Source organism: Pyrgilauda ruficollis, unplaced genomic scaffold (genome assembly GCF_017590135.1).
Source record: "Pyrgilauda ruficollis isolate IOZ18807 unplaced genomic scaffold, ASM1759013v1 scaffold23, whole genome shotgun sequence".
NCBI lineage: Eukaryota > Metazoa > Chordata > Aves > Passeriformes > Passeridae > Pyrgilauda > Pyrgilauda ruficollis.
In genome coordinates this window covers 1,725,612-1,746,955 of record NW_024522539.1, presented here as the reverse complement: position 1 = coordinate 1,746,955, position 21,344 = coordinate 1,725,612, and the positions used below count along the sequence as shown (strand labels likewise).

At 48.2% G+C, this 21,344-nt stretch overlaps 1 protein-coding gene across 1 annotated transcript in view; it reads right to left on the bottom strand.

The window, feature by feature from the left end:
• IGDCC4 (immunoglobulin superfamily DCC subclass member 4) overlaps positions 1-21,344 on the bottom strand; it is an 83,313-nt gene that overhangs the window by 24,169 nt on the left and 37,800 nt on the right. Inside the window, exons 4-5 of the mRNA XM_041469186.1 lie at positions 17,273-17,406; positions 1,323-1,457 (exon numbers count right to left, since the gene is read on the bottom strand). Coding sequence (XP_041325120.1) covers positions 1,323-1,457; positions 17,273-17,406 — 269 coding nt within the window. The remainder of the gene's footprint in view (positions 1-1,322; positions 1,458-17,272; positions 17,407-21,344) is intronic.

The window sequence follows — 21,344 nt, the reverse complement described above, 5'->3', positions numbered from 1 at the left end:
AAACTCACTCCAGATGGTAGCACTTAGCTGACACCACCAAGGCTGGCAAGAGCCAAACTGGCAACCTGGAGGTACATCCTTGGTATTCCCCACATGACTGATGGTCCAGTAACCCACTCTGCTCCTAAATGAAGGCTTGGAAATAAACTTGTGTAACTCAGAATGACTTGCACTGTTACTCCACTCTTTTAAATTGAAGAGTCCACACAAGGAAGGAGATTGGGACCAAGCAAACACTTGAAAATAAAGCATGGAAAGAACTGGTTTACCAATCCTTCCCCCTCCACCCTTGTCTTCCTTCCTCATGAAAAACTCTCCTAATGATAATTAACTCTAATATTATCTACTTTACCATGGGCATCAGCAGCTCTCAGTAAAGCAGTAAGTGATCTAGCATGGGAATGCTGAGCATTTGTAATTGTAAAGTGCATGGGATAAACTAGAAACATTTCTGCCATAACATTTAAGCCTTGCTCACTTGATTTCCAAAGTGGTATCCTCTGAGGTTTTTTTGCTCCTTTTTTAAGGGGAAGAGGAAATATTTTTATATGCTAAAATCACCGCCTGTGGACAAATCTAGGCTGAAAACCAACCACAATAAATGGTTACAGGGGAGAGGAGTCTTAAATCATGACCTGGATTTATGAAAATGACTGAGAGCCTTTTCTAGGGGAGAATCAACCTCTGAGCTGAGAATGTCTTCAGTCAGAGCTGCTGAAACACATCTGATGGATGTGACTCTCAGTGAAGTGACACTGGCATCCAACTCATGACTTTGGCTATCAGCCCTGGGTAACATCTGCCAGCCCAGCTCATTCATATACCTCTGACGAGACCTAAGCAGCTCCTCAATCCCTCCATTCAACAAAAACCTCCCAGTAACAGTCCCAGTCGCTCCAAGGATTAACAGATCTTATCAAGTTCTATAATGCTGCAAGATAATACAAGCTATTTCTCCAGTGCAATGGCAGATTCCACAGAATCCCCAGCAACCTTGGAGCCCAGGGAGGAGCGGCACCTGACCCCATCTCATGACCTTTACTGCTCCAGTTCACATGAGAAAGACAATTTGGATCAAAAGGCATCCAGGCACAGGTCAAACAACTATAAATTGAATTGTGTGCTTTGTAACCTTCAAGATTTAATTAATAGTTCCACTTTAGCAAGGACACCCCACACTGCCACACCACCTGTGTCTTTAGGTATCAATGTTACAAGCACCCTTCCTGTCCCAGATTTTTCCACTCTTAACAGATTTTTAGAATGTACTATCCACAGGTTCCTATGGACAACAGAAATTTAGTCCTGTCCCTCACACTCACCTTGTCGTATCCAGGAGACAAAGGGGGTGGGATCAGCAGCTGCCATACACTCCATCACCACGCTCTCCCCGGCCACCACCGTGGTGTTCTCCGGAGCAGCGACGATGGTGACATCTCCTCCTGCTGGCTGGGAACCTAATGTCAAAAATTAAAAAAAGTTTGTCCTTCCAAGATGCAAAGTTCCCAGGAAAAAAGAGTAGAGTCCAGGCTCCCTAGCTGCACTTCCCTAGGCAGTCATGTGTGGAAATGGCTTGGGCCCAGCTTGGGGAGAAAAACAGTTCTTGCTTTTATATGACTACAGAATTTTTACTAAAGAAACAAACAATCTGCCCAGCAAAATTTACTCAAATCATGTGGGTCCTAATAACAGGATTTTCACATGGAAAGCAAGTAGAATTTCAAGCCAACACCTTCATGAATTGTTGCTACATGGATGTTTGTTCATTAGATGAAACAAGATACCGCTGTCCTCAAAAAGAGTGACACCAACACTCACCCTCCGCCAAAGAACTGGAGCAGCTCAGAAAGAATCCAGTCACTTGGCTAAATAAATTCTAATAGCCAGATGCTGGACTGTAAACTGCAACACAGAGAGTTCATGGCTGTGTCCTGGCCTTCACCTGACAGCACAAAGACTGATCAGTCATCCCACATCTGGAGGAGACAGTGCTGTGTAGCTTGTACGTGCACAGACCAAGAGCCAACACTTAAATCAAGCAAGGTTTACAGGAAGGTCTCCAGGCTGCATTGCACAATGCCTTGACAATGGGATGGGGATATTCTGCTTGAAATGAACCTTCTGCCTGTGTCTGCCCACTGCTGAGCAGAGGTTAAGGGAAGGTTAAGGAAATGCCTTTGCAGCGGCCAAATTTCTGTTGTCAGATGAAAACAACCGGAGCACTCTTGAGCAGACCAGAGTGCTCATGACCCTCACCAGTTCCTCCACCTCTCTCAAATACCTCTAACTCTGGGGGACACTTCTGTTGTCGTCCTCATGAAGGCAGAAATAACTGTAGAGGAGTCACGTAGTGTCAGTAACAATTAGGTGTGCAATGAAAGTTATTGGCAGCAGGTCTCAAACAAATAAAAGCAGGACCTTTCTGAACCCAGTGTATCAAGATGCTGCAGAGTTCAAAAAGGACACACTTACCAGTACTGTTAAATATGGTCCTGACTGGGATACTCTGATACTACTGAGACTCTGATTGTCAAATGCTGAAGGAGATGTCCAAGGAAAGCACCATGTCCTCCCTGCCCAGTTTCTTTACATGCTGTCCTCTAGCACCTGCTCTGGTCACTTCTGGAGACCCTCACTGGCTATTCATGTGGCATCCAAACAATTCACTAATATCTGAATTCCCTGGGGATATAAACTAGAGGGGCTTCAGCCTCACAGGCAGAGCTGCCTGCATGGCAGGAGGCCACACAGAGCTGCACTGAATGTGCTGTGCTCAGCCCAGCTCCAGGCTCGGTGCCAGTCAGTCTCAGCAGGGCAGCCTTGCCAAAGCATTGGTTCCACACTGAAATGTTCTCGCAGTCCATACGTGCGTGAAAGGGATTTCCATCTCTAGAACTATGTGAGCACAGTCAAAAGGAGCCAGCAGAATCCCTGAGGCACCAAGGGAAACCGGGAGTGAGCAGGAGCCAGTGCTTGTCCAGCAGATGGAAGCAGAGACCGAGGAGCGCCCACAGTGCCTGACCTGGGGGCAGTGGCCAGACCACGCTGACCTTGCAATCCCAGCCCTGGGCAAACACCAGCAAGAGGAGCTGCCCTGGGGCAGGGAAGAGCCAAGCCAGCTGTCCTCCTTCCAGTGGAATGAGTACCCTCCTCAGAGGGGTTGGTGTGGACAGGCAAACCCAGTCTCCTTCTGGACTGGACAGGGTTTTGCTCCATTATGTCCATTGCTGCTCCCATCGTCCACATCCACGGACACCTTCAGCCTCACTTGGGGGAGCACAGGGATAGGAATAAAACTCAGCAGATGTGGATTCTGAGAACTCACTGACAATCAGATCAAAATCCTGGTCACTCTGAACTACTAAGACAGAAAATGGGCTTAATGCAAAAACTGGCATGAGAGCTTCCACCTCAGGCACGTAAGCTCAAGGATCAGAGAAACTCAAGGCTCTCTGCACCAGCAGCTTTCTTTTAACTCCAGCTCCAGTTCAACAAAGCACTAAAATCCACAAGTAATCATTAGTCCTGCACAAGAACTGAGCACAGGGACTTCAGTGAGGCCCAGCTTGATGGGTGAGGATGCTCTGCACATTGTTAATGTGAGGTCTCTACCCCATATGGCACAGAGGGATGAGACAACGTTGGAGAAAGAACAAGGACAAGGAGCTTTCCAGCCAGGATTTGGAAGGAAACACATCAAAGAACACCAGAAACAAAGGCAAAGTGTTTTACAGCAGCCATTGCAGGGAACGCCGCGGTGCTGGAAAGACACTGGAGAACCCAGTAAGTTGTGATGAGTGAGCTGGGGAAAGTGGTGCAAAGGAGCCAGGTGAGGAGCTGTTTTGTGCTTAGCAGGGCTGGATGTGGTCGCACACCTCCACACAGCCCCGGCTCAGGCTCATCTCACCCTGCACAGGGCTCAGCAAGCCCAATACGCCCACTCTGGACATCAATCACTGCCTGCAGGGCCACAGCAGCTTCTGATGAAAAGGAGCAGGGCTGCAGCTGACACCACATATCCTGGGAGCAGGAATATCCATGGTAGGATCCATCCTACCCTGGGAGTGAGATTCTGTACCCAACACCACTGGCTGCCACATATCTGCTGGGCAGGACATGGCTGAGGCACGTCTGTGTGCAAAAAGCTGTCTTTTTCTGCACTGCTGGGGGAAAAAATAAATCTAGAGTAAAAAAAAAACAACACCATCCAGATGGTAATATATTCCCTGCCAGATTTCCAAGAAGCTTTCTCTACCAAGCTTAGAGCAGGGAAAGAGAGAAAACTGCTCAAACCTGACTTAAACATTCATCTGTTCCATCAGGTGCATGGCCCCAGGTGTTGACTGGGAAAGCACTTTACAGGTTATAGAAGCTTCACCTGAAGGCACTTGTCCTGCATCACTTGGTCCCTGACAGCTGCCTGGTAGTGCTGTCAGTCAATAAGAGAGAGGTTTTACCTTAGTTTCAGCCTTGAAAAACTATTAGGAAAATATATTAGTCCAGGCCCCATATCTGATTACTACTGAAATTATATTACAAACATAAACAGTTCTGCTTGCTTTCTCAGTGCATTCCTGGGTGTGTGCATGGATGAATGCCCCTTACACTTCTTGCACGAACACATTTCTCTCCAGCTTTGTGTTCCATTGTGGGTGTCTCAGAGCAAGTCCACAAGTCAAGTTTCTCTTCAAACTGAGCCCCTTTGGAGCACATTTTCCCCTTGCCACCTCTCCAGGCTGGTTGGACACAATGGACCGCAAGTTCACCACTACAAACTGTGTTTCACTGAGGAGCTCCCAAGGAAAGTACTCAGCTAACCAGGGAAACTTCCACACAGGGGATTCCAACACACATAGAAGAGTAAAACCAACATGAGGCTTTTTGTCTCCACTGCCATTAAGACAATTTCAGGTCAAGAGGGAATTGCCAGAACCAAAGGAAAAAAAGAGCTGCAGTTTCCAAGACATCTTTCACTGCCTGAACAAAACAGGTCACTGAATGCACCTGCGCCGTGCTGGCTGCTCTGGGGCATTAAAAGCTTTCACGGAGCTGCTATTTAAAACTTGGGCTTTGAGATTTCTCCCCCTCTGCCAGCTTTGTTTTGTCTCTCCAAGCAGCAGAGCTGCTCCAGGCAAAAGCTTTGCGCAGCCCAAGGCACAACCCATGGATTCACATCAAAACTCTCCATCACTGAAGCCTTTGTGGACTTTCTGCCCTACTGAATCAGATGGATCCATTTTACCCTTTTTTCACATATGGGGTGCCAGGAATGGCTCTGGGATCACTGGGAGTAGTGCACAGAAGTGAGGGAAATTCTCAGGGCACTGAAAGAGTTTGAGAATGCAGCGCTCCTCCTGCACAGTTTGTTAACCCCTGCAGAGGGAGACAACAAAGGTGCTACCACAGACCAAGAGCCCAGACTTACTGATCAGCTGCAGAAATATTTCAAAATATTGCCTGCAGTTTACTGTTTCCAAATTACTCACTACGGAGGACTTCTCAGTTTATGTGTTTTGTTACTTTCCTGTCACGAGACAGGGGAGTCAGGCCAAAGCTGGGTGCTCCACTTTGTTGTACCACTGCTCTCACAGGCATCCCCCAGTGCCTGGAGCTGGGTTCAGGGCAGGCACAGAGGAAATATAACAAAGCATTTATGATGATGTGTGTTATAAATCGAAAAGGAGGTGGGGAGGGGAGCACAGGGAACCTGTGAGTGAGTGGCCAGACACACCTCAGCACACTCCTGAGGCTGCCCAATCTCTGCAAATCCAATTGTGTCATTTCACAGTGAAGGTGAACTCTGAGCAGGGATGTCAAGGGAGGCACCAAGGGGAGCTGATTGGGATAAAGCTCAAAATGTTTATTTGAGCTTATGGCTTGAGTTATAATATCCATCAGAGACTTCCATCTCCAAGAGTTCATAACTTGGCTCTGCCTCTAATGCATCCATAATTCAAGAACGATCCTCTCCCGCCTCCCCGCTCTTGTTAGTGCAGAGTATCAGCAAAGAATTCAGGCAGTGCAACAGGAGGAAAATGCTTTTTGTTCAGCCAATTTGTGATGGTCGTTTGCAGAGACAAGAGGATGACTTCTTGGATGGGAACTAACACCTATTCCCCGATTCCATGAGCACCCTGCCATGGCAAAAGTGCTGGAAGGTTAAACATGACTTGCATGGCGACACATTCAGCTCTCAGCTGCCAGCAGGTCAAGGTTTGGAGATCTCTGACAATCAGCAACAATCTTCTGTTCTGCGAACTTTCTCACCCTCTCTGGAGGAGGAGCATGAAACCTTATTCATCTCTGCAAGCCTCCTCCGGGAATAGATCCTAGCACTGAGCAGCTGTTCATTAGAGAAAGTCAATGCTGTCACTGCTGTTATTCTGCAGACAATAAAGGAGCAAATTACCCATTGAAAAGCACACACCTTCAAAAATGCGGGTGCTGTGTTTGCAGAGCATGTCCTTCTCCCACTCCCCAGCTCTCTCCCTTTTCCTGGATAACTCACAGACTCCTGGACTGTTAGGGAAGAAGCTAACAGCAACTGTGGAGGAGAAAAACATCCTCCAGACTTGCCTTTCTCCTCCCTTTATATTGCCCTGGAAATTTATCTGTAATTTATTTCTACTTCAGGACAGGATAACTAGCATGTAAAATCTCTAGGCAAGACTCTCGCCCGGTTGTATCCAAACACATGGAATATTTGCTTTCAGGGCAACATAAACAATGTCAGATCTCACACCTGAGTATGTTTAGCAATAGGCATTTCTTCTTTTCTAACTGTTCTAACCTGAAAATGGCAGCTTTGTGAACAGGAAAGCAAAAAGAACTGGCAGAAGGGAGTTTTCATAAGTGACTAGGGAAGGTGAGTGGTGCCCTTTTAACACTCTAAATCAGGGGCTCCCAAGTGTCTTAAGTCAAAAACTGCCTCCTCTTATCCCCAAAGGCAAGCACATATCTTTCCTGAAACTTTTTACTTTTTGGGGTTTTTCTCCCACCTTTGCTATATCAGTGCCTGTGGCAGTCTGGATCCAAGTTTTCCTGTCATTGAAGGGATGGGCTGACTTCTGGTTACAAGATTATGGATTCCTCAACTGTAGTGATCTCAGAACTCTTCCTCTGCAGCCTTTGGTCCCCAAGCCTTGCAGGATCTTTTAGGTGTGTGCCTCAGCAGAAACCACAGCACGGACAGTGCTTTGGTACTGGGACTGCAGAGGTTGTCCCAGTACAATGTGTCAGCACCAGTGCTCACAGAAATGTTCCTTTCCTTTCCCTTCCTGGGCACCTGTGGAGTGTCTGGGTCAGCACACAAGTCATCCAGGAAGGGAGGCTGAAAAGAAACTTGGCTTCCATTGCTCAGTGTATTGGAGTAACAGGTTATTTCTGCCCAACAATACAAATGAGCTCAATAAATCAGTTTTGCATTGTCTTTTTACCTCATGTCTTCCAAACATTTTGTAAGAAATTATGCATTTGTCAATGCAAACACTGAACTGAAAAGCTGAACAGGGAAGAATTTATCTCCATGTTTTGGAATGTCTTTTGTTGGAGTCTCTCTTCCTCCTTACTAAGATGGTGCTGCAGCAGAGCAGTGACATATCCTGTCATCTTCAAAGCAGCACACAAAGAAACATGTGGGATTAAAACACAGAAGTTCAATCATTTTTCAGTGCTATTAAAAGACCTCCACACACAGCACTTGTATCTCAAACTACGATCCCAAAATCCCCCAAGAAATGTCAGCAAACAGATCCTAAAATATATGGTCCAACCTACACACTACAAAACTTGCTCCTCTGCTCTTTGCATATACGTGAAAAACAGAGAATTTAACAGATTAAATACACTTCTCTGATTAAAAAAAGATTCAGAGAGATTAATTAGTTTGGATGAGGAGTGTCCATTTACTACCTGGACGTACTCCTCAGATCACCACCTGCCACAGCTGCTGGGGTCTCTCCACAGAGTGTGGCAGGAGAAGCTGCTCTAGGAACAGCTTCTCGTTTGGCTTGAGAAACAGCCTGTCCAACATTTTCCCCAGTTCCACGTCTGTGTCTGGAAGCCCTGGGAGGGAGCACATGGATCCCAGTCCAGACAAGCAAAGGGGCCATCAGGCAGTCCTCTTTCATTCCTCTCAACTTCTTTATACAGCTGACAGATTTCAGCTCAGAAATTAAATCCACTAATGTACTAGCTCAGCCACAAGCTGACACCCTGAACTCTCTGTAACCAGAAGCCCAGGAAGAGTGGCAGGTTTCCAGAAATTGCCTTGGATTTTTAGGGGGGCTCTTCCCCCACTCCCCAAATCCTTGATCCTTCAGGCTACGGAGTTTTGTACGTCCAGGGTACATTTATCTCTGCTGCAAAGCAGTCGGAGTGTGCTTTGCCCACCACTCCAGCTCTTGTAAAGCTGTCAACATTGGCTCTCTGTTTGCGTACACGCATTTGGAACTGCTCCTCATCACGCCAAAAGGGACGGGAGCCAGCCAGACTGCACGACGCATTCCTGCTCGCTTCCCCAGAGCGCTTGGAAGCGCCTCCATTTGCACCGCTCCGAGCCGGAGCCAGGCAAAATAAACAGGAGGGGCTGTGCCGGCAGCTGCGGCCGGGCGGCCCCGCTGCACGGAGCTCTGAGAGCTGCCACAGCCCAAAGGGTGGGACACCTCAGGCCTTCAGGCATCTCAATCCTCAGAAGCTTGAAGATGCATCACAGAGAGTTTCTGGGAGGCAGAAGCAGCAGCCCATGGAGCTGGAATGTGGCAGAGGCAATAGGAAACCTCAGCTCAGGGCACAGTGGATGCTAAGACCTAACAGAAAGATGCTGGAGCAGCATTGACAGTGTCATCATTTTAGACAGTAACTACTGATTAATAAGCCTGTCTTGGCACATTTTCACAGACTTTTGTGCAAACAAATTCCCTATAAGAAAGTTACTCAGTATATAGAGGGAGTTGAGCCTCTAGATCAGGTGAGAGGCCAACAAGGAGAAGTGAAGAAAGGAGCAGAGGTACCTCAATGTCTCTGTGTGGAGAACAGCAGAGCAGCATCCCTGCTCTAACCCTAAGACCCAGACAGCTTATGTTGCTCAAGCTGAGTCCTTAAAGCACTGCAAGCTCCAGCCATTCCCATGCAGCTGCCAAGCCCAGGGACTAGAAAAACAAGGGCTGCAAGAGGCTGTTTTGTAAAGTCTCCACTGCAACAGGAACCTCCACAGTACACCAGGAATGTCCCACGGCTGACAACCAGTCAGGATGATGTCCCAGCTTCCATCCAGTGGCTCAAGACAGTCTCTCATGGTATCTGCCACTAACTCACTGTGCTGCTCTGGGTACATCTCTCAGCATCTCTGAGACTCCATCTGCTCATGGTTCATAACACAGCTATTCACAGAAGTGAAGGTGCAAAAGTAATAGCCAGAGAGCATCAGAAGACCCTTAACAAAGCCACAGTATCCATAATTTAAATATAAACACCTCCCAAATCAGTAAACATGAGATAGCCCTGGCAACATAAGTTTGCCAGCCTCTGGGATTCAGTGGGAACACCCTTATGATATTTTAACCATCATTATACCAGCTCTCTATGTCATTATCCTAGGGCAGCACACCACTTTCCAGAATGATACATGAGGAACCTCCAAGGAGAAAACAAAAAGCTGTAAGGCCTACTTTTTTTACTTCTTGCAGAGCAATGACACAGAGACATGATCAACAGAAGACCGTCCTGGCTCACAAGTCACCCTGAAACTCCTCCTTACTCACCTTGCCTCAGTGACTGGAGCCATTTCACTCCAGTCACTTCCTCCTTGCACTCTGAGGCTGATGTTTCCCAGAGGCTGACACCTATTTCATCAGACCTATTTGCAATTCAGATTTATTTGTATTATCAGATCCATCTGCAATTCAGGCAGAGAGGGATGAGGCTGGAGGCTCTGGACCATGCAGGAGGGCACAATCTGCTTCCTCTGTGACCACAGCTCCTGCTCTGCCCCATTCCCTCTGCCACAGCAGCCATCCACTGTCCCAAGCAGCTTTGAAAAGAAGAACATTTTGGGAAGGGATCTTGCACAGGGCTCTCCCTGATGCCAGGTACACAGAATGCTTCCCACAAGTGATGCTGCAAACACACAACACGCTGGGAGCCCACAGTAACACAGTCTGGCAAAGTGAGACTGCCAACTTGGAAGGGAGAGAACTAAAAGCAGATGGATGCATCTGCATTCACACAGGACAATGCAAATCTGTTTTTCTAGGAAAAGTCCGGAAGAAAAGCTGGCTTTCCATGGGGAAAGATCATTGCTGATATCCACAGATTCTGTCAAAGCCCTTTGCCTGGACATTTGCTGGGTGCCACAGAGAACCCTGATGTGAGGCCGTGCATTAAGGCAGTGTTTGATAACCCCACCTGCCCCTTCTTATCCCATCCTTCCTCTCCATTCCTGCTCCTCATTCTTGTCCACAATCCGCTTGGCATTGCCCCCTGGCTGCACCAGAAACAGAGATGGGCAAGAACATCTCTGATACTGAAGGCAAACTCCCAGCTGTGTTCTGAGCAATCCCTACCATCCGAGATATCCAAGTGAGGGCTCAGAGCCCAGCTCTGCTCCTGACTCAGCCTCCCCTGTGACCCAGGCCCACTCCTCCCACTCCTGTTCCTCAGCACCCCTGTAGGTCGGGGTGGGTCTTGGAGATAGGGACATGTCTGTCCCATGTCAAAAGTAATGGGATTAGACACCCCCATGAGCTTTGCTATGCCTCCAGACACTTCCAACATCCTGACTCCAGCTGCTGGACACTGTCAGTGCCGGAGGGCACTGCCAGCCCTCGACCTCAGAGAGCTGCTGAAGCACAGCTGTAACACCAATCATTAATAATTAACTAGTGTCATCAGGAGCCCAACCACATCAGCCTTCCTGTCCTGCAGCCCACTGTAAGCTGCTGACCTAATTATGGTCTCTATTCCTAGCCCCTTTCCAGCCTCCCCACACAGTCATAGCCTGTCCCACATCCTCCAGGACAGGCTAGGTGTGATCCCTGTAGTGCAGATGTGCTGATGCACCACAGGATTTCACCACCACCAAGTGACTCTGAAGAGATCTGCATTATTTCAGGAAGTCTCAAGAATGCAGCAGACCTGAATTAGTAAGGGATGCATGTGGAGAACACCAGACGACCATAAACCCCACCTGAATCCAGACATCCCTCATCTGCAGGAGCTGAAGGCAGAGTAACACACGAGCCTGGCCACATCTGACAGCTCTAAACGTCATGCACAGCTACCACTGCATGTGGATTAGATCAGTTTCCCCTTAGGACCTGGAAACAGCTCACCTATTCCCAGCTGTACATCCCTTGTTCTGCTCTATTATCCTTGACACCTCTGTGGCCACTCTCTTCAGTGCCATCCCCGGGCTTAGCTGTTGTGCTTAATGGGAGGTGAGGGCTCTGCATTTTGTATCAAACTCTCTGTCACTGCGGGCTGCTGGAGCTGTCAGGAGTGTGGCACATCATAGCCCCATGGAACTTCACAGACAGCTGAGCTGGAACTCCCCTTGGGCTCCCAGAGCAGGCTGCTGACACTGGAGCTATCAGCAGCTTTCCCTCGGCAATGTGAGGGGTGTGATGCATCTTGGCCCTGTAGGAACCCCAGCCAAGCAGAGCTGTGTGGTTGGATGGGTGCCTGACACACATCTGCACCAGCCTTTCACAAGTTTCACCCAATATCTATGGGCTCAATCCTGTTTCACATGTGCTTGAAACCCACCAGCAGTGACAGGCTCAATAAAGTGAGATGGAGTTAAAAGTTTACAGTTTGTTAGGCAAAAGGTCACTTTTAGCTTTAAAGATCTATTTATTAAGCAAGAAGTATTGTGTACCTCCTCCTTGATCTTGCCATCCTCTGAATTCACACTTGCCATGGCTTGCTTAGCACCTTCTGCCACAGGCAGGAGCAACAGCGTTTTACAGAATCCATCAGATGCATTATGCAAACAGCTTCAGATACCTGCTTCCCAGGAAACCAGAGCTGAGAAACACTCGTAAACAGAGTCCTCATGGCTGAGCTATTGAGATGTCAAGTGGAGAGCAGTTCCCTGCTTAACTGCTAGTGAAGTGAGAGACCAGAAGGCAAAGGAAAACAGAAGGATGCTAAAAGGAGAGAGGGAAAAGTGACAGTTATATGTCCTGCACAGGAGGCACATGGAACAGGAACATGGCAATTGCAGGTTAGAACTGGGATGTCTCCTCCTCCGAGGTGATGCATCATTTGCTGATTATGCCAACAACTCACAGCAAAAATGCAATTGTGTTATCCCACCCCACACTTTCTCTCCCTACACATGCCCACAACTCATGCCTCCCAGAAGAAGTGCGCCATGCCCACACACAGCTGTGGATAGCTCTGTGCATAGCTGTGGATTGCTGCCCATGCAATGGGCTCCTGCTGGAGGGAGACCACCCTACTCCAGGTGGGACCATCCCTCCCCTCTGGTTAATGCTGCCCTTCACTGTTGCTGGCAGCACACACAGGATCAATGCAGACACACAGGATCAATGCCCAGCTGCGGTCAGGGAGGCCAGCCCAGAGCAGCACTGACCCAAATCCGAAGTTCCCTGTCCCCTGGCTGCCCCGTACCTGTGTTGGAAGCCGCAAGGGGAGTGGAGCACGTGGCCAGGGCTCAGGCTGAGTGCCAAGCCAGCATCCAGCACGTCATTCGCACATGCAGGGACTGAAAATCCACTTGTGGTAACAGCACGTCTGTTTCCGCGAGGTGGTGGCCAACTGCGAGTGTTGCTCACTTCATCACCACCTTCCCCTCCACCCCTAAAGCTCATCCCAGTCAAGAGCTGTATTTTCCTACAGCCCTCTGGAACTGGTGGGAGGAACCATCCCCATCCCAGGCTCTGGGTCGGTACCTGCAAGCCACTGCAGCACAAACACCAAAAGAACAAAAAAACTGAAGGTGCTTCAGCTGCCTCCAAGCTCTGTCCCTGTTATCACATTCATACAAATATTTGGCTGAAAAATCCATTTCCTGGGACACTGCTGCAGCAAGCTGCTACAACTGTCAGCGTAAATGATGTTCTGCCAACGGCAATCTCGCAGTGTCATCTCTAATAACACGGCACTAAATCCCAGCTCGCGGGGGATGTGCTCAGCTGCTGGGAGACTCCTCTGTGGCTCGCTCAGCCCAGACCTCCACACCACCCTGCTCTGTTCTCCAATTCCTGCATTACTGCAGCACAGGATGATTCTGATTCTTGCCCATCTAGTTTAAGGCAAAGGTTTTTCCCACACATGTCACAGCAGTCACGGCCACCCCACAAGCACAGACCAGGAACACGGTCCAGAGAACACAAGGAGGGGAAATCCCACACCCACACTGAGATACATGTCCACACCTCACTCTCTATATGCCCCAAGATGCCCTCCAGCACCAAATGCCCATAATCATTCTCCAGACTGACCATCCCTTCCAAAAGGGCAACTCCAAAGCTATTTATTGCATTATCCCTATTTACAGAAATTTAAACGTTGAGGAACTGATTCTCCAGGAGTCCCGGCCCCCAGGGCCACGCTTTCACAATCCTTCTGCAATAACCAATAAATATGAAAAGACACAAACACTGAGATCTACATGAAGGAGCTCTGGGGTCAGGATCTCAAACTTGCTTCTCCCACTCCAGTGGGAGAAAACTATTCTATACTAAAATTGCCAAGATTTTTAACTTTCTTTAGGTCACTTGGGAGACACCATACTGCTTATACATACTCAAAGGGATTAAAAAATAAGAAGGAATGATAATTTTTTTTAAGATTCTCAATACTTTGCAACTAAAACTAATAGGATGAATTGCAGGGAACTGAAATTTGGGTTAGCTGTGGAGAAGAGAGATCCCAGCATTCATTCAATGGGGAAGATGAAAATTAGGGGGAGCCACACTCCTTGTGATATTTGAAAACAGAATAGATCAAATCTTTGTAAAAATCTACTGTTCTTGCAGTAGCACAGCTTCTGACTGTTATTTGTGCTGCATTGTGCCAGTTGTGGGGCAAACGCACAGCAAGAGGGAGTCCCTATTCCCTTGAAAACACACAAAGAGCGGGAATGTGCATGACACGGAGGGGGGAAGCGAAGTGACAGGCAAAGTGACCCGCTGAGACCACACGTCATGTTCCCCAAGCCCTTCTGCTACTCTTCTTTGAGAGCTGCTTTATGAAGCATGGCAACACTTCTGTGTGTATGTCAAGAACCTGGGAACACGACCAGGACACACAAGGAATTAGTTCTTTGTCTACAAGTTCAGAGTAGGGCTCTAGAGCCTGCTTCCAGAAAAAGGAGCTACAAGGAACAAGACACAGCTGACCCCAAGGAACGGCAGCATGCACAGCCAGGGCCTGGGAAAGCATCCCACAGGCAGCTCCTAATGCCCTTTTTGGCAGAGAGAGACACAGGGTTCATTCGTCACCTGTCCAGGTGAGGGGTGAAGGGACAGAGCTGCCAGATGTGTTTGGCACTCCATCCACTGGGAAGCAGAGGAGATCCAAGGGGAAAACCCAAGCTATCCCTGTTTCAGCAGCAGGCTCTGTTTCAGGGCTGTGTGACTGTATCCCGCTGTCCCGTCTGCTCTCTTCCCTTCCAGCTCCAAACACTGCTTCCCCAGGGAAGGTCTGGAAATTTGCACCATGAAGTCTGCACAGCCAAAACATCTGCAGCCCTGCCTGGCCACGGCCAGCATGTGCTCAGCCACAGACACACAGCACAGCCCAAATTCCCCCCAGGACAGGGAAGTCACACTGCCCAGGGAAATGACATTTTTGGGGTTCTTAAGACTGTGCAGATATGACAGAAAGGGGTCATGTTAATTGCTGTTTTTACTGGGAAAAGGCCTTTAATAAGGGAGAGGGAACAATTCCCAGCCATTGTATAAGGAACAGGGATGGAGGGGGGAGGAACAGGACAAATGGACAGAAGAGCTATAGGGAAACTGATTCTTCTGCTATGCACAGCTCGTGCAAATCCAGCCCTGTGTGGAAGGCAGAAGCATGAACACAAAATGTTCCCAGACCTGATCCTTGGAAGCATTTGCATTATCACCAGCAAGACCCCAAAATCTACCAGGAGCACAGCCTCCAGCATCATAACACAGCACTGCCTGTGCTGCCAGTGGGACAGCGGGTAAGGAGACACAAGGTCCCACTGCACAAACCTTTTCCAGGGGCCCTGGCAGTGCAGTGGGACTGAAAAGCTGGACTGTCACCTTATCTTGGCACAAAGGAGTCCCTTGCCAGTAGCAGGGAGGGAAGAAGCAGTTTAGTTGCTCCTGTCTGCAGACACACAGGAGTTTGGTCCCTGAAATTTCCAAATAAGCAACACTAAATAACTGTACTTCAGTCTATTGTTCTTTTGTTGCCTGTCTTTCAGTTTATTTTGGGTTTTTTTTCCCCTAGAATTATTTGTTTTGGTTTAGTTTGGTTTTGTTTTTCACAATCAGGAAAGGATTTCTGCATGACCTGTTCACTCCAACTATTATCAGCTGCTTCTGAACAGGGAGGAAAAGACTCCTCAAGCCAGTCCAGGCATCCAAAAATGTGCTCTGATGGTGAAGTGCTGAAACAAAAAAGGATCAATACCATGCCAGTCACTCATGGAGGAGTTTACAGCCTGCACAGGTCACTGCAGTTTCCCATCTGTCTCAGAGATACTTCTCCCCAATTATAAAAAACCCCAGAGATTTAACAGGCATGTTTTTCATCACTATCAGCTCAATCTGGTGAAAAACTCAACCTCACATATTTGTTTTAGCAGCCAGCGGGTGGTGTGGTGCTGCAGAAGAGAGATTTGGGTGAGAACTCCAGGCAGAAATCTGCTCGGGCCGGCTGGTGCTCCAGAAGGAACGCTTCCCATTTAACCTCTTCCATTGCCTCCATTTGCAAAGCAGATTAAACATTGCAGAGCTACAAGATGCAATTATGCAGAATGAGTTATGATGCCAAGGACATCAAATTCACCTTTGCAGCATGATCGATATTAGTTATCAACAGCACACCAGAGCCAGCCCAGGAGCTGTCTCTGGAGCATGGAACTGCCCATAGGAAGTGCTCCCCTCAGCTCTGAGCTTCATTAAACACAGAGAGGATCTGGCAGGGGCTGGCAATTAGATACAGAGCATTCAACCGCTCACGAATTCTCTGCAGATTCCACCCAGATTACCTCCATGACACAATCCATTGATCAGAGGTGTGTTCTCAGGCTCCACAGTTAATTACACTCCCTGCTGATGGATGAACAGCAAAGCCATTGCTGGGAAAATACATTGGGAGCAGAATGCCAAGCAATGAAATCCTGAACAAAGATGAAAGGAGCTGGGAAGGATTTCAGAGCTTTCAAGGTTAAAGCTGCCTGCAAGATACCCTGGGGTCAGCATGAGCAGGAGACACATGTGGCAAGGAGCACTGTCCTGAGAGAAGGGACAGCTCAGCAAGACTCCCAGCCCTGGTGAGTTTGTCCATTTGCAGGACAGGGATGATACAAAGCTGGGGAGGCAGCCAGGCATGCTGGGAAGGATGCTGGAGCCTGGAGACCCCCACTGCACTCATGCTCTCAGCTATGTCCTCATGTCCAGACTTGCCCACTGCACTCTTGGCTTACAAAGGAAAATGCACTCAGAGGCTGAGGCCCAGATCGGGAGGTGAAGGACAGCTCACACCCAAAGCTTTGCTCCAAAGGCCTGTATCACCATGAGAAATCCCAGCTGGGGCTGTTCCCAAATACCACATAAAGATCTCTGGAGCTCAGCAGAGCACCAGAAATACGGACACAAAACACAAGCTGGATGTCACTGTGCTCAGCCTCCTCTGGACTGGGCAGCCTGGATAAACACAGTCCTGCCAGCTACTCCAGCCTCCAGCTATTTCTCTCGCTTGCTTGGGAAGTGCCTTCGTCTGTCCATGCCCTTGCTTCTCTTGCTATCCAATGCCACTGCAGAGAACACCACCAAAAATGCTGCCCTCCCCAAGGAGCAAATGGGCTGCCTCATCCCTTCTAATCACCCCAGAGCACAAAGGAGTCCTCCCAATACTTATCCCATCACCAGCAAAGAGAAACCTTTCATGAAATGTTTCTCTGCAAGTTTTAACCAAAGCTGGCCATGTGCAGAGCCACACCAGGAGGGGAGATAGTCACTGGTATTTGAGCCCAGCTCCCCCAGCACACACAGTGATTACCTGGCAGACCTGCACCTAGCCCAAGAGGCTGCTGGCAGCACCTCACCTTTCACCACGCTGAGGGTGGCATCGTTGCTGTAGCGCTTTCGGGCGGCGTTGGTTGCCACGCAGTGGTAAATCCCAGCATCGCTCTCCTGCACATCCACAATTTGGAGGACACCATTGGGAAGAGTTATAAACCTGAGTAACCAAAAGGAAGAGTGTGAGACAGGCCATGCCTTACACCAGATATTCATCACCCCAAAGCCCTTTTATCCCTTCCTTTTCTCCTAAAAAACCTCTCATGTGCAGGTCCTGGTAATGACAGCAGAATGGGATCAGGGAACCTCTGAGCAACCCAACCCGTGGATATCAAAAAGCAGCAGGTACAGACCTATCCATCACCTTGGAGTATTCCAAATGCAAAAGCTGCTTTTGGGAGATCAGACTAACAGGACTTTGCTGACACAAACCAACTGGCTAGTACAAACCAACTCTGTACATTTCTACATACACATTTGTAAATGTCCCCAAACTTGAGCACATGCTACAGCCATTTTCAGCACTTGCTTTTTACAAAGGTTTGGTTGCCAGACAAAAAACACACTGCAAAGAAGTCTGAACATCATCTTTTTCTTGCTGCAGCTCAAGTACACGAAAAGGGACCAGCTGATACACAGCTGCACCTCCATGGGCCAAAGCAGCCATGACACAGCCACCTGAACCTGCATAATTTCTGGGTTGTAGTGGCTCCTTTCCTTCTTCCACAAGTTTCTGGCTTTCACAAGGTGACAAACTCACAGCTGGGCATTCAGTATCCTCTGATTTGCCCATGGGATGCTACTGGGAAACACTTCCACAGAGTGAAATGGCTACATTGCTCACGACATGAACACAATACTTGCTGCATTACACTGAACAAAGCAGATGATTAGCAATTAGCATAAAAGTAGGAGCGGGCTGTCAGCATCTCCATTTTCTGCCTGGATTCCTAGATGGCAGCCTCTTTATTCTTGAATGCAAGGCGCAAAGCCTACGTGATCCTTTTTAATTATATATGAGATCCATTTTTAATTGCAAGCCTCTATAAACAGAGCTGCCGAGGTTTGACAGGCAGCTCTGGGTTATCAGTCTTCATTATGAAGAGGACACATTCAAAGGCAATTGCTAAGGGGAGGGATGGCAGCTATTCCACAGGAACAGCACAAAGGCAAGTTATAACCATGAATGCCAGTCCTGCCATCCACAAAGATCACAGTAAGTCAAACTGTGGTTCTCCAGGTGCTGAGACAGCTGGAGTGCCATGAGCGAGGATCATGGAGCCAGGAAGACCATGAGACAGGTCACTCATCCTGCATTCAAGCTATGGTCACCAACAGCATGCCTGCTCCTGCAGACATTTACCCTAAATCTGCACTCATGGAAACACCTCCTTTGCCCTAAGCAGTCTGCTCCAGAGACAAATATCCCTGCCGTGAGTCTTGCATTGCTCAGCTACTGCATGATTTGTGCTCATCATGTCTTGTCCTCTTTACAGGTGATGAAGAAGAGCTACAAGAGCTCCTCCAGTGACCATTATGTCTCCATTGAAACAATCCTACAGCCTGATTCATGGACACTCTGGCTGAAGCTTTCCACGTACACAAAAGCAATGCCTTACATCCCTAAAGCTACATTCCTGCTACTTACAAAGACATTTTGCTCAGGATCAAGCTCCAAAAGACCTCAGAGGAGGTGATACCCAAAAGCCCTCATCAGGATGCCTCATCAGGACTCGGGAGAAAGATGACAAATATTTGCATCCTCTCAGCTCCGTGGAGGGAAAGCCTCCCACTGCGATAATATTTATTTTTGTCGTGCATCTGCTATTTGAGTCTGTAATTAATACCAACATATTTCAAACACCAGGCAAGGCATCTCCCAGCCACAAAAAGACACTTCAGTGATGTATCACAGATTCACTGAGGCTAGGACAGACCTCTGGTCTCTGGCCTTCCTTCTCTCACAGCAGGGTCACTATAACAGGGCATTCAGGACCCAGCTTCTCTTGAGGGCACAAAACAAGCCACCGTGTCTCTAAAGAGAGCAGGAGCTACAAACAAGGGAGTTGAATGAGGAGACATCATCAAAAGAGCTTGAGTCCCCTCAGTACCAGTAGTAGAGATCTACTCAATGCAGTACATCCTGTTGGGAAAATATGGCAGTGGTGAACATCGCTCTGCTGGGGAAGCAAGGAGGGAAGAAAAGCAGGATTTCTCTATCCACCATTTCTCCCAGCTGCTCACAAAGCCTCCAGCTCTTCAGGGTCCCAGCAGCCCTGAACTAGAAGCCTTCAGGCAGCCTGCAAGGGCATTTGCTCCATCCCCAGGCTCCCTGCAAGGAAATTTGCCTGATGACTCAGAGCAGACAGTTGTCGATGCTTTTCTTCCACACAAAGCGCAAATCTTTTTGTCTGCTCACCTTCACCAAGTATTAAGCAGGAAACAAAAACTAAAGGACAGACACACAAAGGCCCTGGAAGCAACAGAAACACTGGAACCTTGGCAGTCCTAGGAGTTTTTCTATTGATAGCTGCAGTGTCAGGATCTCAGAGAAGCTCGCCTCAATGGGGCGAAAGGCAAGCCCCCACCTGGATTACACTGAAGGACAGCACACTCAGAGCAGGGCCAGCTACCACGGCTCCAAAGGCAGCAAGAACAACAGGGCACACCCACAGAGCTCTTCCCCTCCCTGACAGCACCGAGGGGCTCAAGACTGCTCACCAGGACAGTGCCCAAGAGCTGAAATCAAGCCACTGCCTTGTGTCCAAACCCTGCAACCCTACAGCTCAGAGAACATCCTAGCATTAACAGCCTTATTCCCTTTCTTACCTTCTCCCTAGTAAACTGCCAGCACACCCTACCTTCAGCCTTTTGAAGGTGCCTAGGAGAGCCCAAAGCTGTCCTGAGTACAGTGAGGAACCTGCAGCTCTGTTGTAGCCTCAGTTTGGAAGCTCTTTTGCACACAGTTCCAGAGTCCGGTACATGAACATGAGCCACGTCAAGGCAGTCCTGACACAGCACAGAAATAAACTCCACACACAGATAAAACCCTCACTTAGCCAAAATGTGGAAAAATACACTGTGATTGCAGAGCATGTGGTCTGTAGGTTATGGATTTGCTGTGCAGACCTCCAAAGACCTCCAGTTCCCAGCAAGTGCTCATCTTGGCTCTAGAGAAAATAAACAGAATTTTGGAGTCTGATGTGAAACCCAGCCAGCACCTAAACCAGAGATTGGGCCAAGAGATGTTCCACACACCCCAAATCAACTGCAATCTAGAGAAATCCTATGAGCCACCTTTCAGCAGCTGCTGTAGATTTAAGACAGTGTTTACTCAATGTGCTTCAGAGCCAGAACTGCAAAATAATCTGTGCCTTACTCACATAGGTAATTTAGATTTTTGTCCTGAAGAGGGACAGGAAAGGTATTCCAAACACACCAGTCAGCACTTTGGTGCCCTTTAGGTTGTTTAAATACTTTTTTAAGATCAGCTCTCAGTACCTTTGAGGTGGCACCATGCTAGAACCTGCATCCAGGGGCAAAGGCTGAAAAGAGTGCCCAAAGGTAAGAACAACAAAGAAAGGTGGAGGGGGAAGACTTAGAGAGGGGGAAAAGGAAAAGCAAGAAAAGAGAAAAGCAACATGAGTTTAACATGATTATTCTATCCCTCTTAAACTACAAACACTGATGTAGGAGCACTACTCCAGGGCTGTACCTCCAGTCCCTGAGCCTGATTTTGCACACCCTCCCAGCCCTGCTATTCTGGAGTATGAAATCATCACCCCGACACCTGCCCAGCCAAAGGGTTGCATTTTCACAGGCTCATCCCACGTGTGCACAGGAGGGAGTCCACAGTAATCAGGGCAGCCTGAGATCCCATCCTTAGGCACAATGCAGGGAGGATAACAGAGCTCTGGTTGGCAGCCAACATTTCCTGGAATTCACTTAATTCCTTCGAAAGCCGGTTATATTAAATCCAACAACAACTAGACAACAACAAAAAAAGCAAATCCTTCTGAAAAAGCATATTAGCTAGAACATGATTTAAAAAGCAAGATCTGCAGACAGAGATTATGGCCTGGCTTTTAGAAGGAAAAC